Source organism: Hydra viridissima, unplaced genomic scaffold (assembly GCF_058129835.1).
Source record: "Hydra viridissima isolate aposymbiotic clone 2 unplaced genomic scaffold, HvirCarnegie_v1 scaffold_16, whole genome shotgun sequence".
Taxonomy (NCBI): Eukaryota; Metazoa; Cnidaria; class Hydrozoa; order Anthoathecata; family Hydridae; genus Hydra; species Hydra viridissima.
The window spans coordinates 5,136,450-5,154,190 of record NW_028324315.1 but is presented as its reverse complement, the minus strand read 5'-3'; the positions used below and the strand labels follow the sequence as shown (position 1 = coordinate 5,154,190).

General features: G+C 32.4%; 1 protein-coding gene across 1 annotated transcript; it reads right to left on the bottom strand.

The window, feature by feature from the left end:
- Nucleotides 1-2,786: 2,786 nt before the first annotated feature.
- LOC145181788 (uncharacterized) lies at nucleotides 2,787-15,504 on the bottom strand. The gene is made up of 23 exons (XM_090073559.1): nucleotides 15,162-15,504; nucleotides 14,968-15,040; nucleotides 12,070-12,132; nucleotides 11,735-11,869; nucleotides 10,954-10,998; nucleotides 10,765-10,827; nucleotides 10,582-10,635; nucleotides 10,260-10,358; nucleotides 10,100-10,162; nucleotides 9,640-9,942; nucleotides 8,698-9,522; nucleotides 8,361-8,561; nucleotides 7,826-8,216; nucleotides 7,105-7,341; nucleotides 6,551-6,919; nucleotides 5,905-6,453; nucleotides 5,624-5,818; nucleotides 4,945-5,514; nucleotides 4,704-4,856; nucleotides 4,359-4,507; nucleotides 4,013-4,281; nucleotides 3,712-3,826; nucleotides 2,787-3,619 (listed from the first exon to the last, which is right to left on the bottom strand). The coding sequence occupies exons 1-23, from the start codon at nucleotides 15,164-15,166 to the stop codon at nucleotides 3,332-3,334; spliced, it is 5,214 nt and encodes a 1,737-aa protein (XP_089929685.1). The 5' UTR covers nucleotides 15,167-15,504; the 3' UTR covers nucleotides 2,787-3,331.
- Between the last annotated feature and the right edge of the window lie 2,237 nt (nucleotides 15,505-17,741).

Sequence of the window (17,741 nt, the reverse complement as noted above, 5' to 3'; positions counted from 1 at the left end):
TAATTACAACTTCCAATGATTTTGAAAAATTAAATTTTGCGCTGAAACAAAAAAATACAAAACTTCAAGATAAAAAAAAAGCATCAGAACTTGTTTTATTTTTATTACTGAAGTTTTCTTTGTTATTTTTATTATTTTAGTTAAGTTTGCTTTAGGATAAGCTTGTTGGTCGAGGTTTTAGAATTTTTTAAAAACATCTTTGCATGCAAAATTAGTTCACCCCGAAGGAGTGATTAATCTGATAACATTGTCTGCCCATCATCTATCGAAAATGTTATGCAGGTATCTGTAATCTCATTCAGATCAAACCTGTGAGTTATTTATTGCAACAAGTATTAGAGATGCATAAGTTGTCTTCTTTTCTGTGAATTTACTGCTAATACGTATGTTTATTACGTAAATAAGAGTTGTTATGCCGTCTTCTATTCTGTTTTCTATTCTGTAAATTAGCATTTAATTTATTTAACAACTTTAAATTTTGTTTTGCCTTTTCAAAATTTCTGCTTTCTTATAACAGAAATATGTGACACATGTTTGTTTTATTTTACGATTTTCAACAGAACATCGCAATCCTGAATTGAATTTAAAAAAAATTATAGCTGCAATGAGAATACATTTTTAAAAAGTTACAAGAAAAACTATAACGTTGATAAGCTTTTAAACTAAAAATAATTATTCGTGCTCCGATTATAATTTAAATGTAACTTTTCTATTCGTTCGATTTCTGGTCTTTTTTTTTTTAACACTTATTCACTTTGTTAATCTCTAATTTATTTTTCAACTAAAACGAAAAGGAGGTTTGTCGCAAGTCAAAAGAAAAACCGCGCACTTTTTTGGTGTAAGTCATAACGCCATCGTCATATTTGCCGAATCAACGCTTCCAAATTAGTAGAAAGAACAATTTGATCGGTACTAAACATTTTATTGTATCTTATTTGCACATTAAATTGGTTTTTTTTTTAAGGAGTAAATACGTCATCATTACTTAAATATCAAACTGACAGCCCGTCTATTTTCCATGCAAATAACTAATAAGCGATTAAATTAAGGACCTCGGGCAACCCTGTTTGAAGCTAAGCTTCTGTTTAGAATAGAACGAGAGTTTCCTTTCTTGATCTGCTTATTATGTCAATCTATTTTTACTTAAAATTAAATGCCAAAATATTATTTTGGCATTTTTATCATTTGAAAATAATCTTTAATAATATTTTCAAATGATAATTTATTTTTGTTTTTATTAAAAAAAAAAAAAACTAAACTAAATTATCATTTAAAAATATGATTGATTTTATTACAGAACAAGAAATGCACATCCCAAAATTTTACAAAAGTGCACGAAAGGTCATTATTGTTAAAATTTTACAATAGTTACCATAAAGGTGGGAGAAAAACTTCGACGATGCCAAAAAATGATAATAAACGAAGCGAAGTTTACGAGGTTCGAAGGATTTTAATTTTTTCAGACTTCGGATACCGTTAACTTTGTCGAAGTGGGAAGCGAAGTTGAAAATTTAATCAATTTCGGTCATCGAATTCGGTTTCGAACGTCTAACTTCCTCAGAACACCTTTAACTTTGTTTGAAATGCTATTTTTAAAGATTCTTACCTTTTCTGTCGATTTACGAGATGAAATACAGTTCTCTAAATTTATTTTCAAATTTACTTTTGTCATTATTTTTGTTATCTAAACCGAAATAACCAATGAAAAGAGTTGTATTCTGGGAACAAATTGAGAATCTTTGCTTAGTTGCTGTCGAGGACTTATACCAGACGGTCGTACCACAACTTGTCAAATCTTAAATATTGGATTTTTGGTCATAAGTTAGCCAGCAGTTTTCAAAGTTCGACTTACATATCCAGATGTCTCAGTCGGAGGTGAACATCAATGTTGAAGTCCAAGTTGTGTCAGACTCTGGATCAGTTCAGGGAGTCGTGGGTGGTTCTGAGTGTCAATGCCAAGAGGAACAAAGAGAACTTTGCATAAGGGTGAAGTTAGAACACCTTCTAGGAAGCGAATGGCAAGACGGAACACAGCTTTATGGGAATCCTTTAATGAAGGTCCAGCAGCAGACAGGGTTATCTGCAAAATGTTTAGCATCTCCATCCGCCGACCAGATTTGTCAACATCAGGCATGTCCGACCACCCCAAATTGATGCACCCGGAATAGGCTGCCAAGATGTACAATTTAATGGGAACCCTGCTGAAACAGAAGGAAAAAAAATTGAAGTTAACAAATTTTGAGTTTAAAATCCTTTAACAAAGAACATTTAGTTAAATTTCTTGATGCATAGCTGAAATTTTCTTCATTTAAAAGAACCTCTTTAAGCTTGATGACTCCAGTTGTAACTCCAGACAGCATACATAAAACAACTTGAAGATATGACGCAGCATAAAACGGAAAAAAACTTTGTTCTGCTGTTCTTATTTTTAAATATTCTGACCTGAAGAAACAAGCATCTTTCTCGATTTGATTAAATGTAGCTGAACGCGGTCGCAGCACGAAGTGATCAAAATAACGGGAAGAACAGGCTAAGCTGCGAACGTTTTTTAGAGTTTTTTTTGAACTGGTTTTGTGTTTTGTATTCAATCAAAAATTTGATGTGCCTAAGTCAAGTAAATCTCTACCTCATCAAACTTTACTTAACTCAGCTCAGTTTTTCCGAGAAAAAACACAGTTTTTTTTTACAGGTATTAAACTCACATAAAACAAAAAATTTTAAATGCGTTTTAGTTATAAAAAGTTTGAGTGTAGATTGACTTGTGAAGAATAAATTCAGAGTGATTCTTTGTAAAAGCTTTACTAAAGTCAACGAATCTTTACATGTAATAAATAACATGTATTCTAACAGTTACACCATCTCTATCAGTTTATAAAAACGGCAACCACTTTTTAATAAAAAAAAAAAAAGGGAGCTTCCTAGATTTAAAAAATAAAAATATACATATATTAAATAATTTCCGAAACAAAACTATCATTATGTAATCAAAATAAACATCGATAGAAAAAATTGCAACTGCACAAGGATGGCGAAGATGAAGCCTTTAGTATTTTACCAATTGACAATAAAAAGGTATTACGTGCAACTAGATTATCTGAGGCGTTACGTAAGGCGAAACTGAATATGTATCGCTAAATGTGATACAATTATCCACTAAAATAGTTAAAATTTTACATAATTTAAATTTGTTAAAAATGCGGTCAAATCTTAAAAATGCGTTTGTTGCAGCAAAATGCATCTCGAAAAACATAGGTGCGCTATAAAAATATAAATATGTCTGTCATCTTCACTAAAAATGTCAACTTCTGGCTGTTCTCTTTATGATATCACACTAAGGGCTTTCTATTGGAGAAGAAGAGTCATTATTAATTTTTTTCATACACACAGAGCAACGACTGACTCGTTGTCTAAGCTGATTCGATTTGACTATTTCAGATTTCGGTATTTGAAACTGACTTTGTTCATCAATTGTCGATACCCAAAAGCTGAGAGTGGGACCATAGTACCAACACGTTCCACGACCATGGCATTCAATATATGGATTAACACGAAATTCTTGTAAGCAAGATCCAGATGAAGATAAAAGTTGACCGGATCCTTGAGCACCAGCGCTGTTATACTAAAGAAATTGTTTTTTTTTTTTAATAATTTAATTTATTTAGTAAATACATCGGTTAATTTAAAACATCTAAAAATAAAGAAGAACCTCACCATTAGGAAACTCCATCCAACCCATAAGCTCTCCCAGCCACTAGGGCATGATGGGATAGCATCACTTTGACTGTGAACTGCAAGAACGTTTGATGGAGCCTCACATACAACACAGCTAAAAAATGAAAAGTAAATTAAACATGTATACAAATTATTTATCTTAGTTTAATGCAAATTAATAATTTGAATTATTAATTTAACATTAAAAATTATTAATAATGCAAATTAACAATACAGATTACTTATTTTAATTCAAAATTATCCAAAAATGTTATGAATATGTAAAATAAGTTAAAGACACCGTGAGATGTAGGGTTCAACTTCAGGTCCACTTGATGGACGCAACATATTTGGTGGCTCTTCAGTGGATAACCAGAATGAATAGTCATTTCTGGATGCAACTGTGCATTGATTTTGAATATCACAAAACAAGAAAGGCATTGTGCTGAAGCGTTTTAGACATGAGCCAGGTTGACCTAAATCTTGGCCAAATGCACGCTCATTGCCTTGAGCATATAAGAAACTATAACCGTCCCACATTTTTTGCATTCCTGAAGGACACTGTGGAATCTAAAATTAAGAAAGCGATAGATGAAATAAGTTACAAAAGAGAAGCTAAGATTTAACAAAGGAACTTATTCACTTACATTAACTGACTGACTGTGTTTCACAAGATAAAATCCAAAATCACCTGAACCACCAGGACCAGGAGGACCTACTTGTCCTGACTCACCACGAGGCCCTTGATCTCCTTTTAAACCATCTTTCCCTTGAAGACCAGGAGGACCAGGTTCACCTGAAAAAATCGAAACTTTTCTTTGTTCAAAAACATAAAAATTATTTAGAATAAAAATAAAAAAGAATTTTTCACAAGAAATTTGACCTTTAAATATTTGATGGGAGAGAATGCTTATGTTGAATAAATACCTAAGTTATTGAATCATTCATTTAAAGAAAAAAAAATTTTTTGTAGGGAAACCAATTAATCTAACCATTTAAACCATTAAGACCAAATTCTCCTTTAATTCCATCTGGACCTTTATCACCAGTTGATCCCTGTGGTCCACGGTCACCTTTTTCACCTATATCACCCTGAGGACCTTCTGGACCAATTAAACCTAGCTCACCTTTTTCACCTTTTGGACCTATAGTTAGAAAAAAACTAATTAAAAAAAGCCAATATCTGTTGTATATCAAATCATTTTTAAATTTTAGACACAGCATTTGTTTAACCTGTTCCTTGTGCTGGTTGCCCTTTCTGCCCTTGTGGTCCAACTTTTCCAGGTTCTCCTTTTTGGCCAGGATCCCCCTTGGGTCCTTCAGGTCCAGTTGCACCATCTTTGCCGAATGGTCCTTCTAAACCTTTTGGACCTTGTTCACCTTTTTCTCCTTGGACTCCTCTTTCTCCCTGAGCACCTTTATCTCCAGGATTAATAGTTAACTGACTTGATGGACCTGGTTCACCTTTATATCCGCGCTGTCCAGCTTCTCCTTTTTCTCCTCTATCACCTTTTTCACCAGTAACCACAACTCCTGAATCACATGGCGGACCCATTTTTCCCTCAGGCCCTATGTCACCTTTATTCCCTTTTTTTCCTTCCTTTCCTGGTAAACCTTCTTGACCTTGAATTCCTGGTGGCCCTACTTCTCCTTTGAAGCCTGTCAAACCTGGTTCACCTTTAGGTCCAATTGTTCCAGGTTTTCCAGTAGCTCCTTTTATACCCTTTTCTCCTTGTGAACCTGGTAATCCAATACGCCCCTCTGAGCCTTTTGGTCCATCTAAACCATGCTCTCCTTTTTCCCCTAAAAAAAAATTTTTTTAACATGTATATAGTCAAACATAAAATAAATACTAATATCTATATGGTCAAACAAAATCAAACATAAAAGAATCACTAAAGCCTAATCTCACCTTTATCACCTGGAGAACCCGGTTCACCTTTTGCTCCAGGTGGACCGGTAAGACCTATATCACCTGGCTCTCCTTTTGGTCCATCAGCACCAGGGTCTCCTTTTGTCACTGGTTTGTCACCCAAAGGTCCAATTTCAGCATCCAATACATAATCTTTTCCAGGTGGCCCAGCAGGCCCTGTTGGTCCACGAGGTCCTAGATGAAAAAACAAAAAATGTTTTACATTCAAGCATACTATTTTTATTGGTTATCTATTCAAGTAAATAATTTTTGTTTATTACCTTCAGGTCCAGGATTTCCTCTGAGAGTACTTCCTTTTGCTCCTTTTTCTCCTTGGGATCCTTTACTCCCTTTTGGTCCCATGTCTCCAATTGAGCCAGGTTCTCCCTTAGCACCTGCAGGTCCAGGTTGGCCGGTGGGTCCATCATTGCCAGGAGTACCAGGGTTACCAATTGATCCAATTGGACCAACCTCTCCAATATCTCCTTTGGGACCTATAGGCCCTTGATCTCCTGGTCGACCTTGTTCACCACGCTCCCCTCTTTCTCCTATTAACCCTTGTAGTCCAGGTTCACCAGTGTCACCTTTAATACCTTTTTCTGTACCAATTCCTTTCTCTCCTTTTTCACCTTGAGGACCTTCTGCACCTGGAGGTCCTTGCCTTCCAGGCTCACCCTTAGCACCAAAATCACCACGATTTCCTTTTGGTCCCATTACATCACTTGTAGCTCCAGGTTTTCCGCGAGGACCAGTTTCACCCTTAACACCTTTCTGTCCACTATATCCAGGTTCACCTTTTTCTCCCTCTAGTCCAGGTCCTCCAGCATTACCTATAAACAAATCAATTCAAATGCTGTTTGACAAAAACTTATTTAACAATAAACAAACTGGAAAAAATTAAATTATCCAGGAAAAACTTTTAGTAACCTTTTTCCCCTTTGGGCCCTTCTGGTCCTGGCTTTCCAACAGCACCATCTTTTCCAGGAGTGCCAGGTAACCCATCTTTTCCTGGTATTCCAGGGTCTCCTTGTTTTCCAGATATTCCATCTTTTCCCTTAGGTCCTGAGGAACCTTTTTCTCCTGATGATCCTGGCTGACCAACACCAGGGACACCTTTTTCACCCTTTTCACCATTAGCACCTGGTTTTCCTATTCCATCTCTGCCCTTGATGCCTTCTTGTCCAGGTTCACCTTTTTTTCCAACATTACCGTCATCACCTTTAGGTCCTTGGATTGATTGTCCTGGCTCTCCTTTTTCTCCCCGAGGACCTTCTGGTCCAATTGCCCCTTTTTCCCCTAAGATAAATAATAAACAAAATTGGTAACTTATAAATAAAAAAATTAAAAATGCAGTAAGGAAGAACTGTAATGAAATTTTGATTTTCAAATTTAAAATGCAAGTCAATCAATTTGAAATTTAGTGAAATCAAAACAATTAGAAAAAATATAAATCAAATATGAATTAAATTACTCAAACTTACCATCACGCCCTCTTTGGCCTGGAGTGCCTGGTTCACCTTTAACTCCTGGCTCTCCATCTTTTCCATCTCTACCAGGTTCTCCTTTTGGTACAGATTTTCCAGGAGCACCATCAAGCCCAGCTTTACCTGGCTCACCTTTCTGACCAGGTTCACCTTTTATTGGGCCAGAAACACCAGGTGGTCCTTGTTGACCTTGTTCACCCTTTTCTCCTTTTTCACCATCCTTACCATCATTTCCTACAAATATGTTGATTTTTATTTGTATGTAATCCATGAGTTGGATAAGGAAAATGTAAATTCTATTTATAAAAAACATATTTCTAAACCTTGTTTTAAAATTTAAAGTTATTTCTCCAACAAATATAAAATTTCTCGTTAACTGAATTGAAATACCATTTGTAATTTCATTTATATTGACTGTAATGGAAGCTAATTTGGTTAAATTGCTCCGCATTTAATGAATTGAGAAACTTATTATATCACAAGAAATCTCATAAAAAAGTTTAACATTTTAACTCTAAGGATTCTTTAACTTTCATAGATTTAGCTGAAGCGTCATAAGAAACATCATATAAAAGAGATTTTCTTTGTATGAAAGAGGTTTTCTTCATACAAAAGAGGTTTTCTTCATAGGAAAGAGGTTTTTAGATTGAGTGGAAAAACTCAAGTGCTTACACAAAAAGTTGAGAAAATAAAAAGTATATTTTCTAACATTTCTTACCAGCTTCTCCTTTTTGCCCAGCAGTTCCACGTGCACCTGTATCACCCTTCTCTCCTTTTTCACCACTACCTGGTGCACCTCTCACTCCTGGCTCACCCTTAAACCCCTGACTTCCTTCTGGACCTTGAGGCCCTATTGGACCAGCTGAACCAGTTAGACCAATCTCTCCTTTGTCACCTTTATCTCCTTTTAATGCAGTAGAAAATGGCTCTCCTTTAGCTCCTTGTTTTCCAGGTGGCCCTTGTGATCCTTTTGGACCTGGATCTCCATCACGACCACGCTCACCTTTGTATCCACGTGGACCAACTCCTTTTTCACCTTTAACTCCTTTCTCTCCATCAGCACCAGGTATACCAGATTTTCCAGGAGCACCACGATCCCCTTGAGGCCCCTGCAAAAAATCTCCACTTTATCAAATCAAAAATTTCTAACATTTTACTTTTAAAATATATTCCACTACTTGTTAACCCATAGAATAAAAAGTTTAATTAATAGTCATAACTTCTTTTTTCAATCATTGATTTTATAAACTTACTACAAGCCCATCAGGTCCTGGTTTTCCATCAACACCAGCATCACCAGGAACTCCCTGTTCACCTTTAAACCCAATTGAACCAGGACTACCTGGCTTACCATCAGCACCTTTTTCACCACGTTCTCCTTGAACAATTCTGTCTGACCCACGTTCTCCTGTATTTCCTTTTGGTCCTGGTTCACCTTTTTCACCAATAGGGCCCTAGATTTATGAATTTATAAAAAAAGTGTTAAAATTTTGATAAATTTTCATTATTTTTAATTTTTTACATAAGTGTTATATAATTTTTACCTTTTTAAGATTAAAAAAATTAAGTTTGAAAATAATTGTTACTAACTTGAGGCCCAGTTTGTCCACTTTCACCTGGATCACCAACACTCCCTTCAACACCAGGTTCACCTATATCACCTTTTTCACCCTTTAAACCATCAACACCTGGAAGACCATCTTGTCCTGGTAAGCCTTTCTCACCTTGAGGACCACTTGGACATGAGTTGCATGCATCTCCTTTCTCTCCTCTAACACCAGGATTACCTTGTGGTCCAGCAACACCAGTAAGACCTCTTGGACCTTGGTCACCAGGAGGGCCAGGTAACACTGTTTCACCGCGATCATTCACTACTTGGCCAGGCTTTCCAGGTGGACCAGGAAAACCAGGTGCTCCACGCTCTCCAGGTGGTCCAATAGGTCCTGGATCACCATCCATACCAGGAGAACCTTGTACACTTTGACCTGCTCTACCAGGTTCTCCTTTTGATCCAGGCTCTCCTTGTTTTCCAGCGGGTCCTGCTGGTCCCTTTGGTCCTTCAGCTCCAGTTTTTCCTGGTTCACCAGTGGGGCCAGATGGACCTGGCTCTCCTTTTAATCCCTTTGGACCAGGAGGCCCAAGTTCTCCAACAGCACCACTAGGTCCAGGTGGTCCTTGTGGCCCTGATTTACCTTCTTTTCCTTCAGGTCCACGCTGCCCTTTTTCACCTATTTGTCCAGGTGGCCCTGTTATGCTCTCTCCTTGTTTACCACGCTCACCCACAGGACCTTCAGCACCTTTGATTCCCCTATCACCCTTTTCACCTTGTTTTCCAGGTAAGCCACCTGATCCTAGTTCTCCTTTCTTACCAGTAGCACCAATTTCACCAACAGCTCCTTTATCACCTTGAGGTCCCTAAAGATGATAAAGTTGTTCATATAAATATATCAATTTATAATTCTAAAAATTACAAATGTATATAAATATAATGATAGATAACCTAAATCTTGTGAAGAATTTTACAGCACTTACAGATGGTCCAACACCACCAACTTCTCCTTTATCACCTGGCTCACCTTTTTGACCATCTTGACCAGTTTCACCTGGTTGACCAGGAAGCCCTGCATCTCCTTTTTCACCTTTCTCACCTGGCTTACCTTGTTCACCTTTTGGGCCTTGAATGCTTGTTATACTTTCTCCAGTAACAGAGCTTCCATTACAGTCTCTGCCTGGGGGCCCAGGCAATCCAATATCACCTTTTTCACCTCGCTCTCCAACTATAGTAATATTGGAATCACCTCGAGCACCTTTTTCTCCACGAAGGCCTTGTGCTCCCTATAATAAGATAATTTAGGCAGTTTAATACACATCTCTTAGTAGTATTTACATAATAATAATTTATACTTTACCATTTTATGTTTTATTTTATGTGAACGTGTCTATGTATGTAATACAATGTAAATCTACATATAAAAACAAGTAAATATTTTACAGGTCTTCCAGGTTTCCCAGGATCTCCTTTTTCTCCTTTTGTACCAGGGTCTCCAGCTGGTCCCTATAAAATAACAATATTAGTTTATATTGTAAACTCTGATATGTTGTCAATAATTCATTTTTATTTAGAATAAGTTTTGAAAAGCTAAAAAACTAACGTCTTGACTTTTTGGCCCAGGTTCACCTTTTTGACCTTTTAATTTTGTTGCTGTTGAATCACCTGGTTCTCCTGGTGGTCCATCTGCTCCTGGTAAACCCTAATAAAAGAAAATATTAATATTATCTAATATTTTTATAATTTTAACATGTTATATATTTAAGCCATAAAGACTTGTCAGAAATAATATTGAATAATGCAAATGACAAAAACCATAACAAAGAAACTGTTTTATTGTGTAAATAGTTCAACTATTCTTTATTTGTTATTTGTATATCATTTATAGAATTAAGTTATTGAAAAAGCAATATCAGCCAACTTACATATGGTCCTTGAGGACCATCTCTTCCACGAGGACCTGGAGGACCCATTTCACCCTTAAAAGATGAGTTTTAGATTCAAAAAAAAAATTGTAACAAAAAAATATTTTTTTTTTGTAATATTAATTTGAAAAAACTAAACTTCTTAAAAGTTTTTATTTAAAAAAAAATTTTCTTTTAAATTACCTTAGTGCCATTACATCCTGGAATACCTGGTTCTCCTTGCCTGCCTTCATCACCTGGTCGACCCTGTTATATAAGAAAAAAATCTGACATTACTGACTACTTAGATAAAACTTTTATTCAAAACACAGAAAATAATATATATTAAAAAAGAAATAAATATATAGAAAAACATATTATTAAAAAACTTACATGTGAACCAGGAATTCCTGGAGGTCCCGGCTGGCCAACTTTACCCTAAAAGTATTAAAAGAAAGTTTATGAAAAAATTAACTTAACAAAAACATGGTAGAAAACTTGCATAATTCTTTTTAATTTTTATTATCATTATTATCATTACTATTATTATCACTATTACTATTATTATTATTATTACTATTACTATTATTATTATTATTATCATTATTATTATTATTATTATTATTATTATTATTATTATTATTATTATTATTATTATTATTATTATTATTATTATTATTATTATTATTATTATTATTATTATTATTATTATCATTATTATTATTATTATTATTATTATTATTATTATTATTATTATTATCATTATCATTATCATTATCATTATCATTATCATTATCATTATCATTATTATTATAGTTATTGTTATTGTTATCGTTATCATTATTGTTATCGTTATCATTATTATTATCGTTATCGTTATCGTTATCATTATCATTATTATTATCATTATCGTTATCGTTATCATTATCATTATCATTATCATTATTATTATTATTATCGTTATCGTTATCATTATCATTATCATTATTATTATTATTATTATCATTATTATTATTATTATTATTATTATTATTATTATTATTATTATTATTATTATTATTATTATTATTATTATTATTATTATTATTATTATTATTATTATTATTATTATTATTATTATTTATCTATTATCAAATCAAAATGGCATTATATTGCTTTTTTAAAAAAAACTTACTCTGGCACCAGCTTCTCCTTGCAAACCAGGAGCTCCAGAATCCCCTTTTTCTCCAGGCCTACCAATAGGTCCTTCAGGTCCAGGAAAGCCAGGTTCACCAATTGGTCCTCTAAATCCAGGAAGACCAACAGCTCCCTGAAATTCAATCATATAAAATTTTCTAAACAACCACTAAAAATTGTTAACAAATCTAACTTTGATTAAGCAACAAAAATTTAAATAAATCAAGTATTGTCAAGGTATTTTATCATTTTAAAAATGTATGAAGTTTGCTATATTGTTTATGTATGGCTTTGATGTTTGAATAGATTTTTTTAAATAAACTTTTTACTTACCCGATCTCCTTTTTGACCAACACAAAGACTACTGCACTGATTACATCCACCACCACCACCACACTAAAAAATTATCACAAATAGGAATTAATAATTAATGAATTTAAAATTTCAAAAAAGTCAAGAAACATGTTTCTTGTTTTCAAAAAATTTTACTGCATCTTTAAGATGGTAAACATTTGTAAGATCAGTAAATTAAACAAATTTTTCGTTATAAACTTTTTTTGTTATAAACTTTTGGTTATAAGCCACTTCCATGTTTAATCGTAGTGAACATTTAGTCTCATTTATGTTTTAAAGAAAAAAACAGTTCCTTTAAAAGCGTGAAAATTTTTGTAAAAAAAACTGTTCATTGTCAACTTTAATAGCTTTTTATTAAATTTCAACAAGATTTGAAATTGGCTTTTAGATTTTTAATAGTTTTACAAAATGGATTTGAGCGTTTGTTTACCTGTAAGATGAATGAGGTTAATCTTCTATCTGTTAATTACTTTCATTTATCGTTTAACATTCTTTTATCTTTACGGAAGAGTTTCCAAAACTAATGTCAAAAGTTTGTAGATTTTTCTCCTATTTTTTCAAAAATCACTTTTAAAGTACAATTAACGTACATTAAGGTTAAACTTTAAAAATAAAAGACATAACTTTTTTAAATTTTTATTTTTAAGAGTAATTGCATGAGTTGAAAGTTAGATTCAGAAGTCAACCCTGCTTTATACTTTCAGCCTATCGTGTTTGCAATCTAGACAGACACAAAGTTCTTTATTTGAATGGGGGTAGAGGGGGGTAGGCCATATAAGCATAATACATTTGCTAGTGCTAAGTCTATTTGGGTGCAATGCAGATTAAGTGCAGAGACACAATCTAGTTAAGCTGTTTATAAACGATGTTTTTGAAAAATTTTCGTAGTTGGTGTAACCCCCTGTCTCCACTGACCTTGTCGTTAGTAAAAAAACAATGAGAAAAGATTTCATAAAAAATGAAGTTCTGACTGCATTTTTTATTGATTTAAATGTAATTCTGTCTGTATTTACTTTATATCGATTACTCAATTACTAAAATTAAGTTTAATATCTATGAGCGGCCAGCATAAAAGATGATTTGAACGGTGTACTTAAAAGGGTGTGATATTTTATGCTGTAACGTTAACTCCAGTTGAATTCATATTTCTATTAAAGAAACTTAAACACTTTTTTTACCTATCAAAAATTGCAAATGGTTTTTGATTATTTCTTATTTTGTTTGTAATTTGTATATATATATATATATATATATATATATATATATATATATATATATATATATATATATATATATATATATATGTAGCTTTAAAAACCTCAAAGCATAAATAAATACACAATCACCAGTTGACTCAACTATGAGCATCAAAATATTTGCTTACGCGAAGAGAGCTTCATTAAAAACACTTAAAATATTTTATTGGGTACGTGACTCGTTGAAAGATTGATATTCAGTACGTTATTATTTAAATCAATATTTACAAACGAATTTTTCATTGAAATTTCATTGATTTTCAAACGGCGCACTTTTTTGTTAAGACACATTCTAATTATTTACTTGATTAAATTTATGCATAAATATGCACAGCTATTTATATAATACTAGATTGCAACACAACTACAGGAAAGGAAGTATTAAGCTAGCCTTCTATGATAATTTGACCCCTCTGACCAACTATTTAGAAATCTCATTCATACCAAGTTAATTTGAAATTATCAAGCAGGTTAAGAAACACTGTCGTAAGTAACATCAGATTTTTCATGTTTTAGCGTTACGTTAAAGCATGACTAAGTTTTTCAATAGTTTGAAATAAATAGCTTGAAATAAAGCTTCTATGCATTTATTTACGAAAACGTATTTTAAAATTAATTTTCTTCGTTTGCAAAATAACTGTCTTCAAATAACGTTTTTAACCAAAAGCTTGTCTAGCGGACTTTTAAGATTTTTAAAAAACAGATAGGACAACATGATGGACATGGTTTTTATTCTTGACCAAAAATGTCTAAAAGTTTGATTTTTATAGAAGAGATTTTTTTAAGAGCGTTTTTAAGAAGATATCCGCTTTTTGAAAAATGAATAAAAAATGTTTTCCTCCAGGAAGAATTAAGACTAAAGTTTAATCCCTTTGACGACCATGATGCATCTTAATCTCCGTAGTGCCAACTTTTCAAATTTTTTTTCTTTAAAGTATGAATATTTGTTCCTGAAAAACATCCGCAGTTTTAAAAACCTTTAGGCAAACAAAAAGCCCAATGTGAGCAATGTTAAGCGTAGAAGAGCATTAAGGGAGTTTTATCAGTTGTTTGAGATTAATTGTCAAATAAAAAGCTTTGCAGTCGTATAACTAATCTCTCTGCTCATTTTTACTGCGTTAAACAAACAAACCCGTGTTTGCTTGTGAAAAACAGAATTGAGAGCTCACAGTTTGTCAAACTTCTGGAATAAATTTACAAATTTAGATTTGAACATTTTCAAATACCTGTCTTTGAACGATCTTTGAACCGGTTTAAAGTTTCTTTGTTAATACATTTCGAGAACCCAAGTAAGACGCGGGTTCCTCTATTTTAGTATACATACATAAATACATACATACATATATATATACATATATATATATATATATATATATATATATATATATATATATATATATATATATATATATATATATATATATATATATATATATATATTATATATATATATGTATATATATATATATATGTATATATATATACATGTATATATATATATAATTTAGAGAAACCCAAGTATTACAACTATTAGTTAATGAATATATAAATGTATAATGCAGTAAATAAATACAATAACATAAATGGAAAAAAATACATAAATGTATAAACTTTACCATACCTGTTGAGTTAACACGGTGTACGAATGAAATGTTATGATTAGTACTAACCAAAGCGTGCACTTACACGTATGACTATGAAATAAAACTGCTTTTTAAAATTGATGAAAAAAACTTAATTTAAAAAAAACTAAAAATGTATGATGTTAAGAACGTTTTTTTCCAAAGGAGAAAAATTTACAAAAAATTTACTTACAACATTGTTGAGATCCCAAGAAACGTACTCCACTATCTTTAATTAGAATAGCATTTATCGCAGGGTATTTCTTACAATCAAGTATAAAAAATAGCTTTCCGTGAGAATGTTGAGGTGTGCACTGTCTATTTTACGCTTTTGACCGAAGAATAGTTTGTTAGGAGTTGAACATCACTGTTAAGTTTCAGGGGTTTCCCATTATATTTTCACTCGCTCTTTCCGGTTGTCAATCAATATTAGCAAAAGGTAAAGAATGTGCTTTTCGAGAAAAACATGTCTATAAATTCGTTCATCAACGAACCATTGTTTTCTTTCGCAGTTGTGTCTTACATTAGACTATAATAACAGTCAGTAACGTGTGACACAGTATCGTTTTTTTGTCGTAAAGATTTGGATTAGTCAATATTATTACTCCGTGTTTTAACAGTGGAGGGTTTCATTATTTTAGGCTAAATTATGGTGATTGAATTCCTTAATATTTACGCAATCTCAATGATTCACAGACGCAAAATTAGTTGTTTTTTTTGGAGATCTTTTGACATCAAATGACTGTTACGAATGAAAGAAAAAAATGAAAGCTGATGATGTCTTTTTGTTTTATGGGTACAATTCAAATATCTGCTTTACATTTTAACTGTTTAAAGTCGCCAATTTGGCTTTGATATTGATTAAACTGAGAGATTGTAGAGTTGTGTGACAAGTTCACCGAACAATTCTTTTTTTTTAATTCAAAAAATTCGAGAGTATTAAAGCCCAATTAAGAAAAATTTCAGCTCTGATTATATAACAAAATAAAGAAATTTTGATAAAAAAATTTTGAAACCACGTGTGATCTTCTTTTTTTATAAAGCTCTTACTTTCTCTTCCATCTTTTTTTTTTTTTTGGCAATGAAATCTACCCCCCCCCCACCCCTATTCTATCTTTTTTCTACTACTCTCTCCCTTCATCCTTGATGCCGAATGCCCCGAAAACGTTACTCTTATCCATATAATATAAAGGCTAAGTTTAGTAATTTATTCTTTAAGCTGAAGTAAGGATTAATAATTTTATTACCAAAGTAATCAAGGAATGGGACGAGCAATCTAAACTTTAGTGAGCAACAATCTTTTAATTACCAAAATTTAAATTGAGCTACAGAGAATTTAATTACAGTTGTTCCAAAACACTTGGATCTGCAGCCTTCACCAGATCTCTTAAACACTCAGCATCAAAATTTTGATTTTTTAACAATTCTTGAAAAAATTAAAAGGGAGTAATAAACATATTTCAAAGAAATATTTAAGTTTTAGCCACAAAAAAGATAAAAGCCGATTGGTTGGGAAAGTAGGCATAAAAACATTTCAAAACTTTTTCAATTTTTTCAAATTTTCTCTGCTACAAGAATCATGTGTAAAACTGAGCTTACAAACAAATTGAAAATCAATTTTATAAAATCTTTTAAAATTTCATGACATTTACAGCTTAATTTTCCTGAACAATTTTCCATTTATGAATTTCTCTGGTACGGATACTTTAACCTTGCCTCTGGTAACCTGTTTAGTAGGTAGATATTTACAAACTCCTGAAACAAATATGAAAAAGTAGTTTCTTTGCGTTGTAAATAAAATCTTATCTGGTAAAATCGTACATTTGATCTGCTCCCTTTTTTTTCTTTCTAAGAGCAGACATTATTCATCGCAGTACTTGACGCAATATCTCATTAGAAAAAAGCTCAAAAGAAAATGTCCGAAACTTATAAACTGCTGAATTGATTTTCCCTGACCTTTTTACCGATTTTAGCTTGTTTTGAAAAAATTTAAATTATATTACAAACAATTATAAATAATTATGTACTCAATATAAATTAAAAATAATTAAACAATATCGCATTATAGGACTAATTTAAAGTGATAAAACTTTTAAATATCTTTGGTAATATTGAGTGCATCATTTTAAGTTTTTTTAGATTAATTATACGTGAGTTTGATGATGGTGTGGTTTTGGATTGGCCAATTTAAGGAACGTTAAGGAACTCGTGCAATTTAATTCTCCACGTTTTTCTTTCCCAACTAACAGTTTACGTTTTTTTTATCCTAAAAGTTTTTCTCTGTTTCAATAAAAACTTCCTTGTTAACTTTGCGGCGTAACTTCAACTTGTTATTATTGTTGTTGCTGTTGTTGTTGTTGTTGTCGTTGTTGTTGTAGTTGTTGTTGTTGTTTCAATTTAAGTTTGTAAATTTGTTTGTCAAACCCTGATACAGAAATATTTTTAGAACAATTTCAAAGATTAGCGTAGAATTTGATAGTTAAAAAATCATAGATGGAAACAAATTTGCATATAGGTACAAATTAAAGGTCGTGGGAATGTATGTAAAGATGATAATGTTCCTTTGCTTTACCGTCACATTGAAAACAGCAGTGAGCTGCTATAGTACTGCTTTCAATTTAAACCATGTTATTTTTCATTGGAAGTTAACAATTTCCAAAACTTCAAAAAACAAAAGGATTCTTTGAAGGTGAGATCACCGTGATTGATTATGCGCATCAAAAAACTGCGTCAGCTTAAATCTTAATTTAAACAAAGTGCTCAACGATGTTTT